This window comes from Pygocentrus nattereri, chromosome 22 (assembly GCF_015220715.1).
Source record: "Pygocentrus nattereri isolate fPygNat1 chromosome 22, fPygNat1.pri, whole genome shotgun sequence".
In the NCBI taxonomy this organism is placed as follows: domain Eukaryota; kingdom Metazoa; phylum Chordata; class Actinopteri; order Characiformes; family Serrasalmidae; genus Pygocentrus; species Pygocentrus nattereri.
Genome location: NC_051232.1, coordinates 4496908 through 4522831, shown reverse-complemented (window position 1 = coordinate 4522831; position 25924 = coordinate 4496908). Strand labels below are relative to the sequence as shown.

The following is a 25924-nucleotide window of genomic DNA, read 5'->3' as shown; positions in this document are numbered from 1 at the left end:
TCAGCATTAATGGTGCCTTCACAGATGGGCACGTCACCCATGCCATGTGCACTAATGCCATTTTGCACAACATCCCAACTTTTTTGAAAATGGGGTTGTGCTTTTATAAAGGTTATCTCCACCTTGACGTACACACAGGATTTGTGTACTACGTTTGAATATTAATGATGCTTCTTAGTGCTGTACAGTAGTGTTTGCTATGCGAGTACCATTGACTAAAGTCTAAATTCAGCAAAGATAAATAGTAATCAGTAACATTTGAAGAGGACAAGTGTACTTACCCCACATTGTGTAAGCTATCTGGCAGCCAGGGTACCTCGCAAGGGCAGCCTGAGGGTGGATTATTGAATGTAATCCATTGTTATTAACTATTGTATAGCATGTTAGCATATATGGGAGCATGAAGGTATCTTCAAAGCGAGGACATAATCAAGCCCATAGATAAAACACAATCAGAATCAGCAGACCCAAAATGTGGTAGCATAATTATGCATGACTCACTGTGCTAAACAGCCAGTCTGCTTACTTTCAATGTAGTACATTTTTAGATGTATGTGATTTTAAAAGGCAAGTTTTCATTGACAGTTCTAAATTGAACAGCACTTAATATAATTTATATCGCGACTTCAAAGAAGAAAGAGAAATAACTACAAAAGTGCTAATGTTTCATGTGTTCATTCAACCCAAATTAGGGCCTGTTGTCAATACTAAAAAAAATCAATTATTCGATTCCAGGAATTCAGGAATTGACAGTCGACTCCAAAATTTCGGACTGTGTGATGATTCCACACAGAGACGCTCAGGTCTGTCTGCACCCCCACACATTTAGAGACCACTGTTAGACACAGCTAAAATAAAGAAGTAAAATGTAATATTTGTCAAGACAAATTGGCTTACAGTCAAACAGCACCCCAGCAGCCATCGAGGATGCCATAGCAACTGTATTAGACCCCCTTACAACCACCTGGGATACCATAGCAACCACCTAGCAACACCCAAGCACCACCCGAAACACCACAGCAACCACCTGGCAGTGCCCAAACAACCCCTGGGAACACTATCAAAACAACCTGCTACACCATGGAAACCACCTAGCAAAACCCTAGCAACTATCCAGGATATCATAGCACTGTGTAGACCCCCTTACAACCACCTGGGATACCATAGCAACTATCTAGCAACACCCAAGCAGCCATCCAAAAAACCCCAGCAACAACCTGGCAGCACCTACACAATCTCTGGGAACACTATAGCAACCATCTGATATACTACAGCAACAAAATAGCAATCACCCAGCAGCCACAGGAAAACCACAGCAACCACCTGGCAGCACCATAACAACCACTGGGAACACTATAGGAACCACCTGGTACCATGGAAGTCAATCAATTTGTGTGGAATCGAAATACGTTCCCGTCAACTGGCATCAGAATTGAAGTCAAATTGGAGATGAGCCTCAACAGCCCTCAAAGTGTCGCTTCAGATTTAATGGCTAATAAAATGTTGGAATTAGTCAAAGAAATTCATGATTAGTGCATCCCTACTGTGGTCCATACAGGCACATACAAACATTTGCATGCTTACCACGCTAACAGAAGAGTTCAGCGTGTGGTACTTCTCTGGCACAAAGCTTTTGTTCCCCGCCCACAGTCTCTTCACGTGCTTCCTGTCAAATGACCAAATGAATTAACAAATGAATCTCAAAATAAAGACACCTTGGTGTAAAATACAAAGTAGTGGAGATATTCTAGCTGTCCAAAACATCCAGACAGGCCTTTAATCAGTGAATTTAGTTATTTTAAGGTAAAAAAATACCTGCCCCCTCCCCAATATCTCCCAATATATTTTTGCATATTTGTAACACTTAGATGTTACAGATCATCAAACTGCTTTTAATACTAGACATTGATAACCCAGGTAAACACAAAATGCTGGTTTTAAATCATGATTTTATTTATTGTAGGAAAAATGTTCAGTCTTACCTGGTTAAAAGTAACTGCCCCCTTAACTACTTAATCAACCAGTTAACCAGATTCAATTGACTGTTGGGTTCAATGTCATTAGACACACCCAGGCAAGCTAGAAGGTCTCAAAAACAGCACATGACGCAATGTTCTAAAATGATTCAAATACTGATGCAAAACAAAGTCACGGAAATCTACCAGTCCGGAAAAGGTTGCAAAGCCATTGCTAAGGCTTTGGGACTCCAGCAAACCACGGTACGAGTCGTTATCTACAAATGGAGAAAACTTGGAACAGTGGATTCCCAGGAGTGACCAGTCTGCCAAACTTTCACCAAGAGCACATTAACGTTTCATCAAGGAGGTCACAAAAGAACTGCAGGCCTCACTTGCCTCAATTAAGGTGAATAAAAATGATTTCACAATAACAAAAGACACGGGACAAAAGTGGCATCCATGGGAGAGCTGCAAGGTGCAAACAACTGCTGACTAAAGAGAACACAAAGGCTTGTCTCACATCTGCCAAAAAACATCTAGATGACCGCCAAGCCTTTTGGGGTAATATTGTGTGGCCTGTTGAATCAAAGGTGGAACCTTTTCGAAGACATGGTTCCCGTTACATCTGGCTTGAAGCTAACACTGCAATCCACCATAACAGCATCATACTAACAGTGAAGCATGGTGGTGGTAGTGTGATGGCCTCTCCGCAGGACCTGGATGACTTGTGACAACTCTGCTCTCAGAAAATCCTGAAGGAGAATATCCGCCTACCAGTTTGTGAACTAAAGCTCAAGCACCGTTGGATAATGCAGCAGGACAATGATCCGAAGCACACAAGCGCGTCCACTTCTGAACGGCTCAAAAGAAAGCAAATGAAGTTTTTGAAATGGCCCAGTGAAAGTCCTGACTTGAATCCCATTGAGATGCTGTGGCAAGACCCTAAATGAGCATTTCATGCCAAAATCCCTACAAATTCTGCAAAATAGAGTGGGCACAAAACTCCACAGCAATAAATGAAACAGTTGCAATTGCATTTTGTATTCACCCATGTCATCCTTATCTTGTAGCAAAATTAGATTATCTGAAACATTTAAATGTGACAAATTAGCGACAATATAGTAAATTGGGGCAAATACTTTTTCACATCTCTGTATAACGTCCATTGCTAAAGAGAATAGGACGCTCTGGAGCAGCCTTAGTTCACGCCAAGCGTGGGCTAGAGCGGAATCAAGCCTTCCAGCGATGGGCTGTAGAGCTGTGGAAGCGTGTTCTCTGGCGTGATGGAGCTCCATCTACTTTTATAATGAAATCATAGGGGCTTTTTTGTGAGATTCTCCATTCTCTATTTTCTTATTCTGAATGAGTCCTGCCCCACAGTACGTTCACACATACTTGTAACATATCAGAACGTGGCCGATGTGCGCCACAGACGACAACGCAGCTAAGGCTGTAGTGACATACCAGGTAGCTAGAAAACAAAGCAAAAATAGGATTATTAAAGCACTCATTTAATGGAGAAAAAATATTTCAATATCATAAAATAAAAGTGATGCACAAACCTAATTCCAAAAAAGTCAGGCAGTATGTACAATGCAGATGAAAACAAAGAACAGTAATCTGTTAACAGTAACCTGTACATATAACAATCAGTCATAACATCATGACCACCTCCTTGTTTCTACGCTCTTTGTCCATCTTATCAGCTCCACTTACTGTATAGCTGCACTCTGTAGTTCTACAGTTACAGACTGTAGTCCATCTGTTTCTCTGATACTCTGTTACCCTGTTCTTCAGTGGTCAGGACCCCCATGGACCCTCACAGAGCAGGTACTATTTGGGTGGTGGATCATTCTTAGCACTGCAGTACCACTGACGTGTTGGTGGTGGTGTGTTAGTGTGTGTTGCGCTGGTGCGAGTGGATCAGACACAGCAGTGCTGCTGGAGTGTTTAAACACTGTGTCCACTCACTGTCCACTCTATTAGACACTCCTACCTTGTCGGTCCACCTTGTAGATGTGAAGTCAGAGACGACAGCTCATCTGCTGCTGCACAGCTTGTGTTGGCTGGATATTTTTGGTTGGTGGACTATTCTCAGTCCAGCAGTGACACTGAGGTGTTTAAAAACTCCAGCAGCACTGCTGTGTCTGATCCACTCAGATCAGCACAACACACACTAACACACTGTCAGCGTTACTGCAGTGCTGAGAATGACCCACCACCCAAATAGTACCTGCTCTGTGAGGGTCCATGGGGGTCCTGACCACTGAAGAACAGGGTAACAGAGTATCAGAGAAACAGATGGACTACAGTCTGTAACTGTAGAACTACAAAGTGCAGCTATACAGTAAGTGGAGCTGATAAGATGGACAGAGAATGTAGAAACAAGGAGGTGGTCATGATGTTATGCCTGATCGGAGTAAATGAAAACAGCACAAAGACAACATATGTATTGTTTCATCTTATCAACTTTATTGTTTTCTTGCACACACATGCTCATTCTGAAATTCATGTCTGCAACATGTTTCAAAAACGTTGGGACAGGAGCAGCTTACAACTAGGAACATTGTAAAATAATGCTTCTAAAAACATCTTAAAGTGATGCAATCATGCTGGGTATAAAAGGAGCAACCAGAAAACTCCTTTACAAGCAAGAATGGGACGTGGCTCATTTGCCAAAAATGCATCAGCAAACAAAAATCTGACAGCGAGCGACTGCAGGAATTTTAGGTATTTCTCCTTCTACAAATACATAATATCATCAGAAGATATAATGAATCTCTATGCATACAGGCCAAAAACCACATGACCACATGAAAAATGTCTGTGACCTTTGAGCCCTCAGACAGCACTGCATTAAAAACTGCCATGCTTCTGTGATGGATATTTACATATGGGCTCTGGAACAATCTGACAAACTGTTATCAATAAACGTCATCTGTCGCTGCACCAGTAAATGCACATTTAGATTGTATCATGCACAGCAGAAGCCACATGACCACAAAGTCCAGAAACACCGCCAACTGCTCTGGACTCATCTGAAATGGATTTATTGTGGTCTGATTAATTGAACTCTTAGGTTGTTTATGGAAACACTGGACATTGTGTTCTCTTCACTGGACTCTCCAGATTGTTACCAGCATAAAGTTCAAAATCCTACATCTGTCATTGTGAGGGAAGTTATTACTGAGTAACCTGCACATCTCTGAATGCACCATTAATGCAAACACCTTTCAGAGCAACATATGCTGCCTGTTATACACCACCTTTTTCGGGGATGTTCATGCTTATTTCAACATGACAACATCAAAAAACATTTGATGCGTGTTACGACAACATGACTGCGTAATCAGAGAGTGTGGGTGCTAGACTGGCCTGCCTGTCTCCCACTGAAAACGTGGTGCATTAAGAAGAGCAAAATACAGCTGAAGAAAAATGGCAAAAAATTTCTCTTTCTAAACTGGATCCGTCTGTCTTCATTCCCCTAACGTTTATTAAGTGTTAAAAGGAAAGATGATGTAACATGGTGGTAAACAGGCTCCTGTCCATACTTTTTTGGAATGAGCTGCAGGTATCAAATTTGGAAAGAGCATCCATTTTTTCAAAAATTTTAAGTAAAACATCAAATATTATATGTTTATATAGGGCTTCCAATTTAATAAAAGGTCAAACAATTTAGTTATCATGCTTTCTGTTCTTAACAGCATTTCACATACTGTATTCCAAACATTTCTGAAACTGGGTGTGTAGTACGTAAACAATGTTAAAGGTCCAAAGACTATATGAAATTAAAAAAAGTGATCTCACTTGCAAAATAACTAGTTTGTAGTCCAGTTCCACTTGATATACTCTGGATCTCCGCAATGATCAGTGAAGTAAAAACCTGCTCATATGAAATGAACTACCAGAAGAAAACAATACAAAGCTACAGTTATACAGTATAAAACAAGCCTGACTTCAGTTATTCAGTAGGACACTGGCTGTAAGTACAAGTGAAGAAATGTTAAAGGTGTCAAGAATGATGAATTGAGCTGTGGCCAGTTCTAAAATGACAGAGAATTACTTTATGATACGATGTAGAAAAAAAGTTGGGATGTTGTGCAAAATGTTAATGAAATCAAAAGGCAATGATGTGCAAATCATTTAAACCCGATGTTTACTTGGAAATACAGCTCAAAGAACAAAGTCAGCATATAAAATGCTGAAAATGAGAAACTTATATTGTTTTTCGAAATATATATATGCCCCTTTTAGAATTTCATGGCAGCAACACATTACAAAAAAGTTGGGACAGGGTCATGTTTACCACTGTGTTTACCACCTCTTCTCTTAACAACTCTCTGTAAGCGTTTGGGAACTGAGAAGATCAAGTGCTGTGGTTTTTAGAGGGAAATGATTTCATATTCTTACTTTTTCATTTGCTCAACAGCTCAGGGTCTCATTTGATGTATTTCTTGTTTCATTAAGTGCCATATGTTTTCAATGGGTGACAGATCTGGACTGCACACAGATAAGTTCAGCATGCTTTTTTTTATTATAGAGCTATGCTGTTGTAACATGTGCACAAGGTGGTTTGACATCGTCTTGCTGAATTAAGCAAAAAGACGTTCTCTGAATGGCAGCATGTGTTTTTATAACATGTGTATATCATTCAGCATTAATGGTGCCTTCACAGATGTGCACGTCACCCATGCCACATGCACTAATGCACCCCTAAGCCATCATGAATACTGGCTTTTAAACTGTGCACCGATAACAAGCTGAGTGGTCTTTAGCCCAGAGGACGTCGTGTCCATGATTTCCAAATGTTGATTCGTCTGACCACAAGACACTTTTCTACTTCCCCTCCATTTTAAATGAGCTTAGGCCCAGAGAAGGTGGCAGCATTTCTGGATCCTGATTATATTTGGTTTCTTCTTTGCATTTTAAAATTTCACACACAGTGGTTTTCAGAAGGTTTCCTGAGCCCATGCAGTGATTTCATCCTCAGAATCATATCTGTTTAATGCAGTGCCTGAGGGCCCAAAATTCACGGCCAGCAAATACTGCTTTTTCGCCTTGTCCCTTTCATACAGAGATTTCTCCAGATTCTCTGAATCTTTTAATGATATTATGTACCGTATATGATGAAAAGCAGAAGCTCTTTGCTATTTCATATTGAGAAACGTTCTTGAATTGCTGCACAATTTGCCTGCCCCGTCTTGACTTTTTTTGGAACGTGCTGCTGCCCTCAAATTCAAAATTGGAATATGTTGTTCAAAAAACATTTCAACACCTGAAATGTTGCCTTTGTACTTTTTTCAAATTAAATATAGGGTTTAAATGATTTGCACATCGTTGCATTTTGTTTTGCACAGCATCCCAACTTCTTTGGAAATGGGGTTGTACATTTCAAAAGTGGAGATCAAGGTAAAAATGTTATTAGATAATTGCAATTTTTTTTTATGATTTATGAACTTCTAATCAGAGAATTAGAACACCTTGTATGGAAGTTTGTAATATTTTCATCCAAACTGTTGAAGTTGTCGCAAAAGTTTGGGCACCCTGGTCACATGTTACGACAGTGGTTCCCCACCTTTTTCAAAGAGAACCTTCTACACTGTACATTTTCATGTTTTTTTTGCTGAAACACACCCACTTTAACTAAGGAAAGGCTTGTAAATTAATGGACCAGGGTTGGGAACAACTGCGTGAACACATCAACTACAGAGAACACACTTCTGCACATTTCAATGCAGAATTACTGTTTATTTGCTGAATTTAACATAGAAACATTAAGGCACATGTTTTTCCAACATGTAAAGTTCAGCACATAAATAATAATTGTATATTAAAATGTGCAGAAGTGTGTTCTAAATATAGGATGTGTTAACTTATTTCCACACAATTACAAAGCATATAATTTGTAGAATGGGTGCTCAAACTGCACAAAAAATGGCAAAATACACTCACTGGCCACTTTATTAGGTACAAGGTTGGACCCCCTTTTGCCTTCAGAACTACCTTAATTATTCGTGGCATACTTTCAACAAGGTGTTGGAAACATTCCTCAGAGATTTTGGTCCATATTGACATGATAGTGTCATGCAGTTGCTGCAGATTTGTCGGCTGCACATCTGTGATGCGAATCTCCCGTTCCACCACATCCCAAAGATGCTCTATTGGATTGAGATCTGGTGCCTGTGGAGGCCACTAGAGTCCAGTGAACTCATTGGCATGTTCAGGAAACCAGTTTGAGATGATATGAGCTTCGTGACATGGTGCATTATCCTGCTGGAAGTAGCCATCAGAGGATGGGTACACTGTGGTCATAAAGGGATGGACATGGTCAGCAACCATACTCAGGTAGGCTGTGGCATTTAAACGATGCTCAATTGGTACTAAGGGGCCCAAAGTGTGCCAAGAAAATATCCCCCACACCATCAGACCACCACCACCACCACCACCAGCCTGAACCGTTGATACAACGCAGAATGGATCCATGCTTTCATGTTGTTTACACCAAATTCTGACCCGACCATCTGAACGTCGCAGCTAAAATTGAGACTGATCAGACCAGGCAACATTATTCCAATCTTCTATTATCCAGTTTCGGTGAGCCTGTGCGAATTGTAATCTCAGTTTTCTGTTCTTAGCTGACAGGAGTGGCACCCGGTGTGGTCTTCTGCTGCTGTAGCCCATCTTCTTCAAGGCTTGACATGTTGTGCATTTAGAGATGGTATTCTGCATTCCTTGGTTGTAACAAGTGGTTATTTGAGTTCCTGTTGCCTTTCTACCATCTGGAACCAGTCTGCCCATTCTCCTCTGACCTCTCACATCAACAAGACATTTTCGTCCACACAACTGACCGCTCACTGGATATTTCCTCTTTTTCGGACCGTTCTCTGTAAACCCTAGAGATGGTTGTGCGTGAAAATCCCAGCAGATCAGCAGTTTCTGAAATACTCAGACCAGCCCGTCTGGCACCAACAACCACGCCACGTTCAAAGCCCCTTAAATCCCCTTTCTTCCCCGTTCTGATGCTCGGTCTGCACTTCAGCAAGTTGTCTTGACCACCTCTACATGCCTCAATGCACTGAGTTGCAGCCATGTGATTGGCTGATTAGCTAATTGTGTTAACAAGCAATTGAACCTAATAAAGTGGCCGGTGAGTGTGTATTAATATGTTAAGTGATTTCAAACTTTTGAAGGGTAATGTACATACATCACTTGATCTCACAGTAACATGACCTGTAGCAGTAAGAGAATAAAGTGTCTGCGCATGCTCACATACCACATAGAGTCCAATGACGGACATGACAGTAGTGGCGATCATTCTGTTGGGGAATTTAAAATAGGGATCCCAGTCGTACACCTTCCTCTGGAACCAGGTCTTCTCCAAGGACCTGCAACAAGTCAATCAGTGTATGAATGCTTTCGTTCATACACCAAATCTGGAGTTATGAATCCTGGGTGTGATCTTAGGCTCTGTTTTATTCCACGTGTAAACACAGTCACTAAAGTAGCTTTTATCATTAAAACATAACCCCATTTCCAAAAAAGATGGGATGTTGTGTAAAATGTAAATAAATGAAAATAAAAACAGAATGCAATGATTTGCAAATCTCATAGACCCATATCATCTTCACAATAGAACATAGAACACATTTCAGATGTTGAATGTGAGATATTTTATCCTTTTGTCACACATCTTGTGAGTGCCTCATTGGATATGGATATTTCCCAGAATCCGATGGGAGATCACATGACTCCTCATATGACTGGGCGCACCTTTCAGCGATCTTGTTCACTAGATTACTGATGTGAGACACCTGTGGTGTTGACCATGTGACTGACATGGTTGAGTATAAGAGCCTGTGCTTTAGCTTATGTTGTGAGGTATTGAATCCATCCTGTGATCTACTAAGCGTTTACTTTGACTCATGTTCCTTTGTATGACCACTGACTTTGTTTTCTCACTTTGCCCTTTTTGCTCTGCCCTTTGGATTGTTTATCTGGTTACTGCTTTTTGGAATTTGGAGTCTTGCCTGTGTTTGGACCACGTTTTTTGATTTTCCCTTTTGGACTGCTTGCCTGATGTGATATTGTTTATCTTCTGCCTGACTGGTTTGAACCACGCCTGTTCTGTGACATTGGATTGTGTTTATATAAGTAAAGCCTCCTTTGACTTATGTCTGCGAGTATCTGATTCTGTTAGACTCGTTAAACATTTCATGAAAAATATTAACTCATTTAGAACTTGTTGGCAGCAATGCATCTCAAAAACGTTGGGACAGGAGCAACAAAAGGTTGGAAAAGTGGAAAAGTTATTAATAAAAAAACAGCTGGATTAATTTGCAACTAACTCACATGAGTGGGTATAAAATGAGCTTTTTAGAGAGGCAGAGTCTCTCAGAAGCAAAGATGGGCAAAGGTTCACCAATCTGTTTCACAATTTGACAGTTTTTTTGCAGTTTCAGAAAAATGTTCCTCAATGTAAAATTGTGAAGATGTTGAATATCCCACCATCTACAGTGAATAATATGATTTAAAAGATTAAGAGAAACTGTAGAAATCTCTTTATGCAAGGGACAAGGCCAACAGTCAATACTGGATGCTCGTGATCTTCGGGCCCTCAGATGGCACTGCAGTAAAAACAGGCATGATTCTGTACTGGAAATCACTGCATGGGCTCAGGAACACTTCCAGAAAACACAGTTCGCCGTGCAGTCCACAAATGCAAGTTGAAGCTGAATCGTGCAAAGAAGCCATATGTCAACACGATCCAGAAACACTGCCGTCTTCTCTGGGCCAAAGCTCATTTAAAAAGGAAAGAGGCAAAATGGAAAACTGTTCTGTGGTCAGATGAATCAATATATTTTTTTTTTTTTTTTTTTTGCAAACTACAGACGCCATGTCCTGCGGACTCGGGAGGAGAGGGAATATTCAGCTTCTTGTCGGGGCACATTTTAAAAGCCTGCATCTCTGATGGTCTGGGGTTGCATTAGTGCAACATTCCTCTCACTTCCCAGACATTTACAAACTGTTGCTAAAAGAAGAGGGGATGCTATGCAATGGTAGACATGGCCCTGTCCCAACTTTTTTGAGATGCGTTGCTTCCATCAAGTTCTAAATAAGATATTTTTCATGAAATGGTAAAACATCTCCCTTTCAACATCTGATGTGTTGAAAAATCTGAACAAGAAGCTGGCGAATGAGAAGCTGACTTTAGCCTCAAAATCGATTGAGAAACATTTTACAAAAAGCTATTATACCTTAGTGGAAAAGTTTCCTGCCGGAGCACTGAAGAATAGGGTAAAAGTGGGTTAACAAAGTATGCTGAGAAACAGATAGTTGACAGTCTCATTGTAGAATTACAGAGTGCTCCTACATGGTAAGTGGAGCTGATAAGGTGGACAAAGTGGGTAGAAAAAATAAGGTGTACTTAATGAAGTTGTTGGTCAGTGTATATCATATTTATCATATATGAAGTCAGTGATTCATCTCTTCGGTGATTGAATCTCACTCTCATTTCTACGGCTCATGGACTCTTGTTACTGTGGAGGATCTTGAGGGGAACTGGAGCTACACCAACATGCTGCTTTTGTTAGTTTGCTGCTTATTGATTTATTCAAAGATCTCCTGTGAGTCTGCTGTGTTTTGCTTACCCTAAGACTCAAGATCCTTGCAGGTGATACACAAATCCCCAATGGCAGTAAACTAACTTTGATTATGGCTTTAAAAGCTGTATTTGAATGGTAAGGCTACAGTCATGGAGTCACAGCAGTAGCATTCAAGTAGCTGGGTTTCAGGCTGGAACTACAGATGGTTCAAATGGTCAAGCCTGGAAAATGTGCTTACACCTTTAAAAAATTGTGCCGTTAATAAATATGTTAATTTGGAAACATCACACTGCAGTCAATGGGGGTCCATGTGTTTGTGACTGTGAATGGGTGTACCGTTCAGGAAGCTGTCTGAATAGTCTCTGTACATATTTGAATTGATGGGGCTGAAGAATATTATCTTCCTCCAACTGCAGAGTAAGAAAGAGAGAGAGAACGAGAGAGAGAGTGAGAGAGAGAGAGAGAGAGAGAGAGAGAGAGAGAGAGAGAGAGAGAGAGACATGGATTACAGCATCATGATCAACTTCTTACAGCAGCTTGAAGATCAATAAACAAAGACCCCAAAAAAACCCAAAACTTAGAATTCAAACCTAGAAAAACACAACTTCTCGATTAGGATGGTGTGGCCGTTTCAGATTGGGCAGCTGTGTAGCCATGGCAATGTAAACAACTCCACGGCTGTAGGCTTTTTACATTTTTAAGCTTTCATTTTCTGGCAGGAGTCTGACTTTTTCAATCTGTGCGAGATACTAAAATACAAAGGTAAAGTTCTCTTCATTTAAGACTGACTGTGGTAGCCACAGTGATGTGATAGTGACCGTTTACAGAGTTTTCATTAAGGGTTTTGTGTCATGTAGCCTTATTAACAACATGTTCATGTTGAACTTTGAATATTTAGGCTTGAAACACTTATTAATCACTTCAAATTTCATGGACTCAAATGACCCTCTTTTCATGGGATGCCTCAATTGACTAGCTGAGTAACTAAGCAGCTAGCAAGATAAATAACTAAAGTTATGTTGGTGTAAGTTTTTTTTTTTTTTTATAAGGATTTGTCAGTTGTTCATCTTTGTGGTTATCTGTTTGTGTCTAACCTGTTTGTTGCGTTTTTGTAGGCAGATGTAGATGCTCTTCGCTAGCATGAAGGCAAAGCGCCCCAAGAGGCAACCCAGACACAGGATAGTTGACCACCACATTGACTGCACACAAGCAGTTTCAAGAAAAACGTCAGTTTGTGAAATTTAAACAGAGACTTGTATCTAAAAACAAAGAACCATCGTCTTCTCAGCAGTCTGAGAAGCCTAGCTAGCTTTGTACTAACATAACATTTCAAATCCCATAGAGGTATTCACAGAAATTATACCTGTAGATTTCTCTGAGAAACTGAAGATGAGTGTCCTAGTATTTTACTAATATTATGCGTTAATGCAGACCTCAAGTAACACAGACCACATGATAAAACTGTCATAAATTACTGTAATTTGAGGCCATCTGATTATTGGACAGCTCAACAGAACATGAGGAACGTACCATTTTCTCTTCAGAAATTCTGATGTGGTAAATGGCGGTGTACTCACCCACACATAACAGTACTGCCTAGTACTAAATTGACTTGCATTGCATAATTTATGATCACAGTGGAAATTCCAGACTTGCACAATCAACCTGGTGACACAAATATACAGCATAACACAACAGTTAGTTACAACAAAGAAGTCTGATTGAAAAGCATTATAGCTATGTTATCAAGCCTGATATCATGTCTTTTTTGTCTATCATAGCTTTATTGTTGCACTGGTCATTGGTTTCTAAACAACAACAATGGTCACATTACTCTAAGCTGCTGGAACTGCAAACCCAAATCTAAAAGACAGTATGAAAGACAGCAATGATTTGCAAATCCTTTTTGACCTATATTCAATTGAAAATATTTCTATTTTTGTATATATATATGCTTATCTTAAGTTTGATTCCTGCAACTTCTTTGCTCTAATATGTGTATGTTTCCCTCATTATTAATGGTGCCTTTATAGATGTACAAGTTACTCACTAGTAACCCCCTACCATGACAGAAGCTGGATTTTAAACTTTAAGCTGGTAACAATTGGAATAGTCCTTCTTCCCCGAGAACACAATGTCCATATTTTCAAAAACAATCTCGCTGATTTGTCATGTTTCCACTTTGCATCAGTCAACTTCGATTTTGTGCAGTAGAGTCCAAACTTGCAGTTATAGATGCTGCAATGAGCTTTACTGACAACAGGTTCTCCAAAGTATTCCTGAGACTATGTATGCATGTTGGTTTCTAATGCTGGGCTGTCTGGGAGCTTGAAGGCCACTGGCCATCAATATTGGTTTTCGGCCTTGTCCCTTTTTACACACAGATTTCCCCAGATTCTCTGAATCTTTTAGGAATGTTGTGGACTGTTGATGGTGAAGGTCCTAATCTCCTTCTAATCATGCGTTGAAAAACATTGTGCTTAAACTTTTGGATTATTCGCTCATGTAGTTTTTAGTCAATGCTCATTTTGACATCATCGCATGTTTTCTATGCACCAGCTGTGAAAAATTCTAAAACAACTGTTTTTGATCATTCCACAAGCTGCCCAGCTTTATGTTTCCCCTGTCCAAATTTTTTGGAATGTGTTGCAGACCTCAAATTTGGAACAAGCGTATATTTACAAAAATCAAACAAGTTGATAAGTTACAATATTAAATATCGCTTCTTCGTTATGTTTGTACATTGAAGAATCCAAACCCACCCAAATCAGAGAGCAGCCGTAAGTCTGGGGAATTGAAGTGTTATTTCGGTAATGCTATTTGTTATTTCTATGAATGTCACGTTTGTAAGCATCTATACATTCCTAATATGTTATTAAGCATTCATCAGGCATTATAGCCAGGCTTATTATACATTATGAATTGTTAACATACTGCATTATAAGTACAGTTCAGAATAAATTATAAGAGCTCATAAGCTGTATTTGTCCGCTCTAAGTAAAGTGAAGCGTACTGGACTAAAGCCTCCTCCAGGGTTAAGACTGAGGCTTCAAGTTGAAGTGTTTACTGAAGGATTTACTGAAACACAAACACAATAAAGCTCATTACAGGCTTCAAATGTCAGAGTTTAAACTAGAGCTGCCGTCAGTGTTTCACCCAATGTGGGAAAGTCAATGTTCACCACTGTTAATGTGCACCACCGTTAGCCTGGCACTGACTTAACACTGCATATCCAATAGAACACTAGGAGAAATTAGCATTAATGTACTGTAGTGTTCTAGCACTTGAGGTTAGAAGCAGGGAGGGAACAAATTAGTTACAGTGCTCTACTATCTCGCCTCTCCCTCTCCAGGCCTTCACTCCACAGTGACTTTGTCATGATTGGCCCCTCCCAGCCCATGTGTATTTGTTTTGGCTTTTAGTCCAGCCCCCTCGTTTCATGACTCCACCCCTGATTGTCTCCACCTGTGTTTCCACCTGTCCCTCGTTTACCCTTATGTATTGAAAGCCTGTGTTTTCCGCTGTCTGGTTACTGGTCTTTGGCTGAATTGTTATCTGCTGTGTTGGATGTACTGTTTGTTTGCGTTGCTCTTCTGGTTTGTCTGTCATGTCTGCCCCCCGTTCAATCCATGTTGGCTATTTGAACCTGGACCGTTTTGACTATAACCCTGGATTTGCCCATAATAAATCTTGCTTATCTCAGCACGTGCGTCCGCCACCTCGCTCCACGTTACAGAAAGACCAGCCACCAAAGGACACAGCGAGTAAGCGAGACTCTGGTATGTGGTTGTTCCATTGGGACGAAACTCCGGCTGTTTCTAAGCAGCCCACGTTCGACATGTCCCAAAGCCGCCAAGCCAGAGACAGCAAATCCCCTAGCGCTGAGGGAACACGAGTGTCTCATCGGTCCCGGAGGAAGATGAAGGACCATCTCGTCTTCGAGTTGGACGACGAGCGCTCAGGTAAGCGCCTTGGGACTGCCCATCTTGAGCAACGATGAGGCTAGACGGAGGGAACATTCAGAAAACCCGTTCTATGGTACTCGGCTCGCTTTCAAGCACCACTGCGAGCTGCCAATAGCTCGAGTGGGTTCTGTGTCTGTTTTGTTCCTCCGGGTTGGAGCAGCTGTCCCCAGCCGGAGTTCCTGATCCCGTGGCCGCACCCCGCAGCAAGCCTGATCCCGTGGCCGCACCCCGCAGCAAGCCTGATCCCGTGGCCGCACCCCGCAGCAAACCTGTGCCTCCGGACCTGCCGCCAGTCACTGCGTCAGTCGCCGTGCCAGTCTCTATGGACATCGTTGCAGGCCCACCTACCCCTGTGGACGTCGTTGCTCAGTGCGATGTCAGAGGGGGTTCAGGGGAGGGGCTGATGGGTACTTGGTTTGCTGTGATGTAATGTAGTATTTAAAGTGGGATGCTGGGTAAGAAAAGCTCAGTGTAGTAGTGATTGTAGGCTGGACGGCCTGTTTGGAGCATCTGAACATTCAGGACTGAAGCCACCATAGTGGAAATCCCGTAAATAAACTTTGTATTCGTCTTTATGTTCTCCACCCTGGGACTAACTTTTTTGGAACTATAACATGTTATGAACACTACTTATAATGCATTATATTAACAATTCATAATGTATAATAAACATGGCTATGAAGTGCAAATCATATTTATAAATATTTATAACCATGTTTATAATGCCTTATGAATGAATTACATGTTACAAATGTGTTTACAGATGCTTACACACATGACATTCATAGAAAGTGTTACCGGTACTTGTGCGTAGGTACCAGGCATTTAGCCAATTACCCATAAAACAGTGGACTGACACAATTATAAAGGCTGGACTGATGCCAAGATTAGGCCCAGCCTGTACATGCCAAGTGACAGAGACCATGTAGGGATAGACAAACAATGGGCAGAACAGAAGTTTTAGGTACATTATGCATGGTACAATATGCAAACACAATACTGAATATAATAACATACAACACAGCAGTAAAGACATTCAACATTCAAACAAAAAATATTTTTATTTTTGAAGATGCTATTAAATATTAGTCCATAAGAATTAGAAATGTGTTTTAATTTTCACTACAATAAAAAAATGCCCTATCTGGCAACTCTGAACAGGCTTCTGGCTCTGTCTGAACAGTAGTGAGCATCATTTAAACCACTGTTGTCATATGGTAATACACTATGTGGACAAAAGTCTTGGGACACCTACACACAGAAGCTTATACTGACACCTCATACTAAATTCATAGGCATTAATACAAAGTTGCCCCCCCTTTGCAGCTGTAACAGCTTCCACTCTTCTGAGAAGCTTTCTACAAGATTTTGGAGAGAGTCTGTGGGACTTTCTGCCTGTTTATCCAGAAGAGCATTTGTGAGGTCAGACACTGATGTTGGACGAGAGGGTCTGGCTCACAATCTCTGTTCTAGTTCATCCCAAAGGTGTTCTATCCGGTTGAGGTCAGGACTCTGTGCAGGCCAGTCAAGTTCTTCCACACCAAACTCACCCAGCCAGGCCTTTATGGACCTTGCTTTATGTACTGGGGGCTCAGTCACACAGGAACAGAAAAGGTTCTTCCCCAAACTGTTCACACAAAGTTGGATACATAGAATTGTCCAAAATGTCTTGTTATGCTAAAGCATTAAGTTTTCTCTTGATTGGAACTAAGGGTTCCAGGCCAACCCTGAAAAACAATTCCATACCATTATCCCTCCTCCACCAAACTTTGCAGCTGGTAAAATGCAGTCAGGAAGGTAATGTTCTCCTGGCATTGACCAAACCCAGACTCATCCATCAGACTGACAGATAGAGAAGAACCTACTCTGTTCTGACACCTCGTGGCTGTGTTTGCTGTGGTTCGTAAACGCTTCCACTTTTCAACAATACTACCTCACAGTTGATCTTAGAATATCTAGGAGGGAAGAAAGGTGCCTGATTTTACACACCTGTGGTAATGCGACTGAATAAAACTACGAGGTGTGTCCCAATAGTTTTGCCCACATTTTTGTTTGTTATATAGGTTCACATTGTTCCATCAAATATCAAGAATAATATATATCACAAGTAAATCCACACTCTTCAGTGCTCATGTACATGTATGCGTATATACCAGATGAGCGTGTATAACAGGCCCAAAGCTCCTCCCAGTCCCCGCCGTGTTGTTGACAGACAGACGAAAAAGGGCAGAAAATCCACGCCCACCTCAAACGCAGCCATCAGATACACCCAAGCTGGAAAAAAAACAGTCAAAAAACGCTTCTCTAATATGAGATAATATAAGTTAATACACTGATCAGAGATATCTACGCTCACTGTCCACTTTATCAGCTCCACTTACTGTATAGCTGCATTTTGTAGTTCTACAGTTACAGACTGTAGTCCATCTGTTTCTCTGATACTTTGTTGCCCCCTTTTACCCTGTTCATCAGTGGTCAGGACCCCCAGCAGCACTGCTGTGTCTGATCCACTCAGACCAGCACAACACACACTAACACACCACCACCAAATCAGTGTCACTGCAGAGCTGAGAATGATCCCAAGTAGCACCTGCTCTGTGAGGGTCCAAAATAATTCCAATAAAAACAGGTTGATTTTGCAGCTAGCTTAGTGTCCTTATATGGACAGTCTGTGTTACTCTACAAGCTCAACTGTTACTCACAGCCCCTTCAATTTCACAACAATGGCACATACAGTTGTCCAGGGCAGCTCTAGCATGTTAATATAAGTGATTCTCAAGACGTTGTAGCACAGCACTCTACAGTCTCTGATTCGCTACATAACACCAAGTCTCAACCTTCGGTGTTAAAAAATAACCAAAATAAACCATCGTTCAAAGCAATGGAAACAGAACGGTTACAAAAACAGAATGGTCAAACTAAAGGTCTCTCATGGTGTTATGCAGTGCTGCATACTGTCCTGCAGTTGAAGTACCTTCAAGCCACCTCGGCACTTCCATCAGCTTAATGTCATGGAAGAACAGGTGAATCATTTGGTGCGCCGTGGCTCCAATGGCGAAAGCGTACGACCATCGATTTCTCAACGAGAAAGTGAAGTCCAGAGGCCTAGCAACACAAAACACGAATGGATGGCACAGATCAAACCTCAGACGAGCCTTCCTTATTACAACTTTGTAAGGAAACTCATCCTCAAGGAAAATGCACTTTCTCAGATTTCCCACAGTTTTACCATCATCAGCATCCATAGAAAAACCTGCATGGTTCTGTGGAATAATCAGAAAACATATCATTTTGGCTTTAAGTGAATATGATCAGAAAATACAGAGAGATTCACTCGAAAGAGGCCCCGAATATTCTGCTCTAACTCCCGTTAGGATGAAGTAATCTGAATAAAAAAACCCGGTGTGTATCTTGACGTGTGTGTAATTGCTTTCATTACATGCGATGCTGGAAGTGATCTCTGTTTTTTGACAGACACATGAAGGGGTAGGGGGTATGCCACCAGAAGTTGCAAACGTAGCAACGGCTGTCCAGGACCTACCTCATCGTTCCAAAGCAGGGGCATCCCGGTTTGTTCAAAGCTCCATATACCGAGGAGCACATTGCATGTTGTTTGGTCCAGATTGCTTCATCCTAGTGAGAGTTATTACAGAATATTCGGGGCCTCTTTCGAGTGAATCTCCCTGTACATTCATTTCTTCCTTATCAGATAGGAAGCTATGCTGGGAAGCAGTGTAAGGCCTGGTGATTCACAAGAGACAGTCCAGTCCGTACCACTCTTTCAAGAGAATTCCAGAGAGCGTTCTGTTCCATGCTGGACTAATATGTCAAGATTTATGTAAGACTTGAGAAGCTGGAAAAAGACGACATCTGGTAGCAGTAAAGATAATAAGAACGAATGAGATATAATAAAGGCCCAGTCCCATTTCTTCTTTTTACCCCTACCCCTTGTTTTCAAGTGTCACCCCAACCCCTTGGAACTGAGCTACAAGGGGTAGTGGTTGAATTCTTGCCCTGTGAAATGGGACAAACATCACTTCATTAACAGCTACTAGCGCCGCTCTGTAGGCGACCCTGCCCGTCTGCAGGGACAGCAGATGAGGGTGAAGCTCAGCTCCTCACTGCTGAGCTTTAGTTACATTTAGGGCATCATACGCCTTCAAAGAGGGGAGCACTTATTTATTATCACCCCCCCCACACATTCTTCAGTGATATGAAGCTGAAGTCAGATATTCACCAGATTCTTGTTCGAATTCATTCTCGTTCCACCTTAAATAGCGCAGTAGTTACATTCTGGCGCTTCAGGCGTCAGAACTGCTGGACTATTTAAGGTGGAACTGGAACGTTTGCTAGCTAGCTATCAAGACATTAGCATGATATTAGTGTTTTCTATGCTTGTTATGAACAAAACAACCATAATACACAGAACCTGCATTAAACTAAGAGAAAACAGCGGTTCTTGTGACTTTTTATCTGAGAAAATTCTCATATCTGTGGGTTTCTTTCGTCTCTCGCCGTTTTTTTTTCTTTTTTTCTCATATCACTCTGTTTGGAGTCTCTGAAAAACCTCAATTTGGAAGGCCAAGTAGCACCAACACTTCGCCCTCCCCCTCTACCTCAACAAAAACTGGGACGCCCTAACATTAGATGTGAGCACACAAAACAGGTCTAAGGGTTCAGTGATAATGGCAAAGGGTGAAATGGGACTGGGCCTAAGTCATCCAGTGAGGGAAGACGACGAGATGGTCTTGGTTCCTTCAAGGTTTTCCTCCTCTTGCTCTTAGGGAGTTTCACTGTTCACTGGTTCAACAGTTAACTGGTGGTTTCAGATAATAAACAAAATGGCAATATTTGTGTTGTAGTCATGGCGACCCCTGGTTCCTATGACCACCACTGTAAAGAAATCTGAGTGTCTACAATCAACAATTTGGCATCAGCTTCCTGTGAGACATGTGAAGCTCCAACACATCCAACTGCAGCTGACATAACATCATTGGGCAGCTCAACATGCTTGTAGGAAAGCACTACATCAGCTAGCAGATGCCTGTAATGGGTAGCTAGTGATGTGGGGGAAGGACCATCCTACCCACCCAGAGGAAGAGAGGATACCTTGGTCTTCTGATTACGGATGGCTTTGGCATCACTGGCGAAGATAAGAGCTGACACCGCTGACCTTAACTACAAATTTCAGAGCCATGAATTTTGACAGGCCCTCAGTGACCACAGAACAGCAGACTTACCGAAAGAACAGAAAAGCTCACTTACACGACGATGCCGAATCGGTCGCGGAGGTATGGGAAACGCTGCCCACAGCAGTGAGGCTTCCGTCTGCGCTCCAAGAACGAGAACAGCAGTACGATGCACACCTGCAACCAGCAAAACACAGAAAATCACATATATACACACACATACAGATTATATCAAAGGTGAGGTGGCAGGATTTCTGCTCACTTTTATCGCACTCCATTTGTGACATTAACACTTTTACCCCTTAAAATCAAATTAAATTAAAATGAAACTAAGTGACCTTTATTAGTCCCACAACAGGGAAATTTCACCTCCACATCTGACCCATCCATGCAGTGAAACACAGACACTCGGGGGCAGTAAGCACATTTATCTAGAGCGGTGGGCAGCCCTATCCACAGAGCCTGAGGAGCAGGTGGGGCTTAGGTGTCTTGCTCAAGGGCACTTCAGTCATGTACTGTCAGCTTAGGGGATCGAACCGGCGACCTTCCAGTCACAAGGCAGGTTCCCCAACCTCCAGCCTAGGGCGGGGCTAAACTGATGTGGGCGGATATATGCAAATGCTTTAATGATGTCGCCAAACACATTTCAAGGCTCCTAATACTGCCTTGGCCTGCCTGTGTAAAAAAAAAAAAGATCAAATTGTAAGTCGCTCTGGATAAGAGCGTCAGCCAAATGCCGTAAATGTAAGAGTCTGAAAACCATTGAGAACCGTCAGTTTTTGTGTTTTAATGAAAATGTTATGATTTTAAATATGTAAAACTGTTCAAACCTGGGTTCGTTGGTCATGGTGTTTTTTCAGCTCTGCTGAAATTGAGCTATAATTGTCACTACCGAAACATTTGGTAAAGTGTTACAATTGTGTTGGAAGTATTAAATAGTTTGTTTTAATAAATGAACATAACTAAGTTTTAGGATCAAAGCAAACGGATTTTAGTCAAAAGTTTCAAGTCAACATGTCTCAAATGTGTTTCAGTCCTATGGGCCACAATTTGTAACTGTCCTCCTATACAGTGAACCTTCAGTGGTTTCTGATAAAGTCGATGGGGTGTTCAAAGGCAATGAACATCTGGCTTTAATTACGGTAAACAGCAAAGAGGAACTTACGGAAGGCAACAGACATGCATGCAGAATATACTCCTGAGGCACAGCACATGTCTCATTCCCTTTTTGTTCATTCCTAGGTTCCGTGCTAGAAAGACAGACAAAGAGAGAGAGAGATAGAAGGTTCCTCGGGCCACATCATATCAACACATTACAGATCAAATTCAACAAATAAACGATGAGTAGGGTCCCTCACAGTTTGGTGGGCTTGTCTCCCATTATATTGTGATCATATCTTATAATTATGACTTCTTAAGGCAATAAGCCATTTGGGGTCTAGCGTTGCTGTGCTTGTTCCACGGGGAAGGGTGTTGTTAGGCACGACACAAAGCGGAGCTATCTGCTTTTATAAAATGGCACCCAACATAAAATCTGATAAAATACACAAAATAAGAAAATAATTCAAGTAATAAAATATAAATAAGTAATAAAATATAATAAAATTCAAGTAACAAAATAATTCAGAAAATAATTCAAGTTCTTATTAATAATAACATACCAAGTATTCCAAGCCACAGTGGATGCTGAGTGAGGAGAACGTTTGGTCGCCCATCGCTGTATATCGCTGTCTTTCCATTAAATTTTCAACTTTTTGTCACGTAGCAATGAACATATCATAACACAGTGCTGGTAAACGCAAGGGTTTTACCTTACAAGTACTTTTTAGTCACCAAATTACCACCATGTCTTATTTAGCACCAATCCAACAGCGCCCTCTTCTCAAGCTGGGGCTGAATCTCAAATGGTTCCCTGCTCCCTACATAGTGCACTACACTGGATCCTGCAGCCCAGCGGTGCAAAATATAGCTAAGAAACAGTTACTTGGGACTCAAACACATCCAAACTCAGTAAATGATGCACTGTTTGGCTGTAGAGGCTAGAATCTGTAAACTTTCATAGCCAGCACACTATTTAGGGAGTACGGAGCCGTTTGGGATTCAGCCTGGGTTTGACGCTACTTCTGACTGAAATATGAACATCATTCAAGTGACATTTTTTACATATCGTAAATACTTCAACGTAAGCCTGTGATATTGATAATGGTGTTGTTTAGGCTGTTTGCTATCTCTTAGCTTGTTAGCTAGCTGACCAGCTTAGATTTAGTTAAGAACATAAGTTGCCAGCCCCTCAGTTTAAACAGAAAACGGGTTCTTACTTCACCAGTACACTCTGTGCTTCAGGTGAGTCAAAGATACAGTGATACAGAGGTGCATATATTATGGATATTGCAACGTCTTCGAATGCAGCTCAGCCAATCAGATTTCAAGACCAGAACTGTTTTATAATATTTTGTCATAATGAGAGCCTCTGTCATCTCGTAATTACTTGATTTTAACCTAATATCTCATAATTAAGACCTAGTATCTCGTTATCATGAGTAATTATTGTGAGATCTTCAGTCGTAATTATGAGAAGTTGTCTTATTATTAGGGGACACTAAGTCTTCATTATGATGTACTAAGTCATATTTAAGAGAAAGACAAGTCATAGTAATGAAAAACCACCATTATGAGACATTGCTACGAGATCCTAATTGATAATTATGAGATAATAAAACATAATTATGGGAATCTTCCACATACTATATTGTCTTTTTTCTAAGTCACCGGAAACATAGTTCAGTTTAAGTGCCATTTTCATAAATGTGCTCAGACACAGCTGTAAAGCTCAGCCTTCCATCAAGTACATTACTCAAATACTTCTTTACAAACTTTACAGTCAGTACAATGCAGTCAGGCAAGTAACGCTCTCCTGGCATTTGCCAAACTCAGACACGTCCATCAGACTTACAAGCAGAGAAGTATGATTCATCGCTCAAGAGCCCTGTGATGGCACCCGTCCCCCGTTCCTTTCGACATAAATTTTGTTCTTAGGCCTTTGTGTAACTGCTCAGCCATGAAAACTCATTTTTTGTGAAGCTCTCTTCCGCTTCATGGCTGAGCTGTTGTTGTTCCTAAACGCTTTCATTTCACAATAACAGCACTTACAGTTGTCTGGGGCAGATCAAGCAGGGCAGAAATTTCTCTTGTGGCAGAGGTGGCATCCTATGACAGTGCCACGATTGAAGTGAGGTCAGCTCATCGGTACAACCCATTCTACTGCACAATGTTTGTACGAGTGGATCAGACACAGCAGTGCTGCTGGAGTGTTTAAACACTCCGTCCACTCACTGTCCACTCTATTAGACACTCCTACCTCATCAGTCCACCTTGTAGCTGTAAAGTCAGAAACGACAGCTCATCTGCTGCTGCACAGTTTGTGCTGGTCATCCTCTAGTCCTTCATCAGTGGTCACAGGATGCTGTTGGCTGGATATTTTTGGTTGGTGGACTGTTGTCAGTCCAGCAGAGACACTGTAGTGCTGAGAATGACCCATGCTCTGTGAGGGTCCATAGGGGTCATGACCACTGAATAACAGTGTGTGTGTGTGTATGTATATATATATATATATGCATGAATGCATGAAACTCATGCAAGAAGCATGACTGGGCTTTAATGACTCTTCTGTACCTTCCAGAATACTTTACCGGTGTTCGGACATTGTGGAACAGAACCGTACCTGTAAAGAACCCTTTTTTTGCCAACTGTACAGACTCTCAGCTGAGTCACTAGAACTGGAGTCAGTGGAAAATGGTGTGAATAAAAAAACTTTGGACAAAATCACTACTCACCTGGAGGATTGGTTGAGGATGAGGTGAACAAACATGCAGATGGTCTGTTGGGAGAAAGGGCTGTTATGTTCTGCTGTAGTGGGTTTTTTATGGCGTACACACTTCAAAAAATATAGTTCTATTCAGTTCAATTCATGCTTAAATGATTTTCTGCATGGTAAAGTGGTTCTACAGAATGACGGAGAACGTATTGCCTTTGGTTCTATATAGCACCAACAAGGGTCCTTCTTCTTTGTTACAAGCTTGACTTCCTAACAGTAGCAGAACCCTTTTTTGGGGCTAAACAGAACCATATACAACACGTTCTCCATCAATCCGAAGAACCATTTCACGATAAAACAGAAACATGAAGTGGTTCTATATAAACCTCAAAAATAGGTTCTAAATAGATCGATTGCCTTTACCCAAGATTTCCCATATGGGCATGACTTCAGAGTCCGATTTCTATAAAAGTTAATATGTTGGCAATTATTATGAAATAATTATTAAATTAAATTAGGGCGGCGCGGTGGCGAGGTGGGTAGCGCTGTCGCCTCACAGCGAGGAGGGCCTGGGTTTGATTCCCTGGCCGGGTGACTGGGGTCCTCTCTGTGTGGAGTTTGCATGTTCTCCCTGTGTCTGCGTGGGTTTCCTCCCACAGTCCAGAGACATGTTACATTGCCCCTAGGTGTGAGTGTCTGTCTGGCCTGCAGTGGACTGGCGACCTGTCCAGGGTGTATCCTGCCTTCCGCCCGATGTGTTGCTGTCTAATGTTTGATATGGCAAATGATAAGTGACTTAACTTGTTTTCTGGGGTCAACTAATCATGCTTTTGTTAGGAAGCACACAGTGTTCACTTCTCTAGGTGTGCGCTGTATCTATGAGGCCAACCGGTCAATGAAGCTTATACCCCACCAAACAGCATCTAACAGACCGAACACATAAAGCTGACTTCTTATTCTCCATTCCACCTTAAATTGTGCAGAACCAGAGTGTAACTGCTGCACGGTTTCAGGTGGAATGAAGCACTGGGGTAAAAAGACAGTTCAGCTAAAATCCAGCTCTTCTAGACCTTACTCTGATCCAAGTCATGTGCTGTTTGAATGACCGTTAGAATAACCGTTAAACTGAAGAACTGTGCATGGAAATGCACTTAAAGGGAGCTGGATTTTAGCTCAGTAGCTGGTTTTCTCAGCAGGGGTACCCTTACTCTGATTTCTTTCTTTCTCAGTCTGCGCATGTGCGAAAACAGACCGCCGTCCTGCACATAAGCAAGCATGAAATCAACTATGCTTGACAAAGTAAAGGACTGAAATATTCTTCATCTTCTAGATGATGTCTGTTCATATTTTCAGGTAAAGTGGCACGATGTTTAAGAAAAAGCTTGGTTGGTTAGTG

At 41.4% G+C, this 25924-nt stretch overlaps 1 protein-coding gene across 2 annotated transcripts in view; it reads right to left on the bottom strand.

Moving 5' to 3' along the window:
* The window catches only part of LOC108443451 (stimulated by retinoic acid gene 6 protein-like), a 37155-nt gene that overhangs the window by 8120 nt on the left and 3111 nt on the right, over nt 1-25924 (bottom strand). Inside the window, exons 2-14 of one of the 2 annotated variants that reach the window (XM_017724144.2) lie at nt 24548-24591; nt 21880-21964; nt 20791-20891; nt 18500-18630; nt 17679-17799; nt 13138-13225; nt 12655-12759; nt 11897-11970; nt 9232-9343; nt 5766-5859; nt 3354-3429; nt 1585-1666; nt 282-330 (exon numbers count right to left, since the gene is read on the bottom strand). In XM_017724144.2, the coding sequence (XP_017579633.1) occupies nt 282-330; nt 1585-1666; nt 3354-3429; nt 5766-5859; nt 9232-9343; nt 11897-11970; nt 12655-12759; nt 13138-13225; nt 17679-17799; nt 18500-18630; nt 20791-20891; nt 21880-21964; nt 24548-24591 (1162 nt within the window). The remainder of the gene's footprint in view (nt 1-281; nt 331-1584; nt 1667-3353; nt 3430-5765; nt 5860-9231; nt 9344-11896; nt 11971-12654; nt 12760-13137; nt 13226-17678; nt 17800-18499; nt 18631-20790; nt 20892-21879; nt 21965-24547; nt 24592-25924) is intronic. The other variant, XM_017724145.2, reaches the window with a different exon arrangement.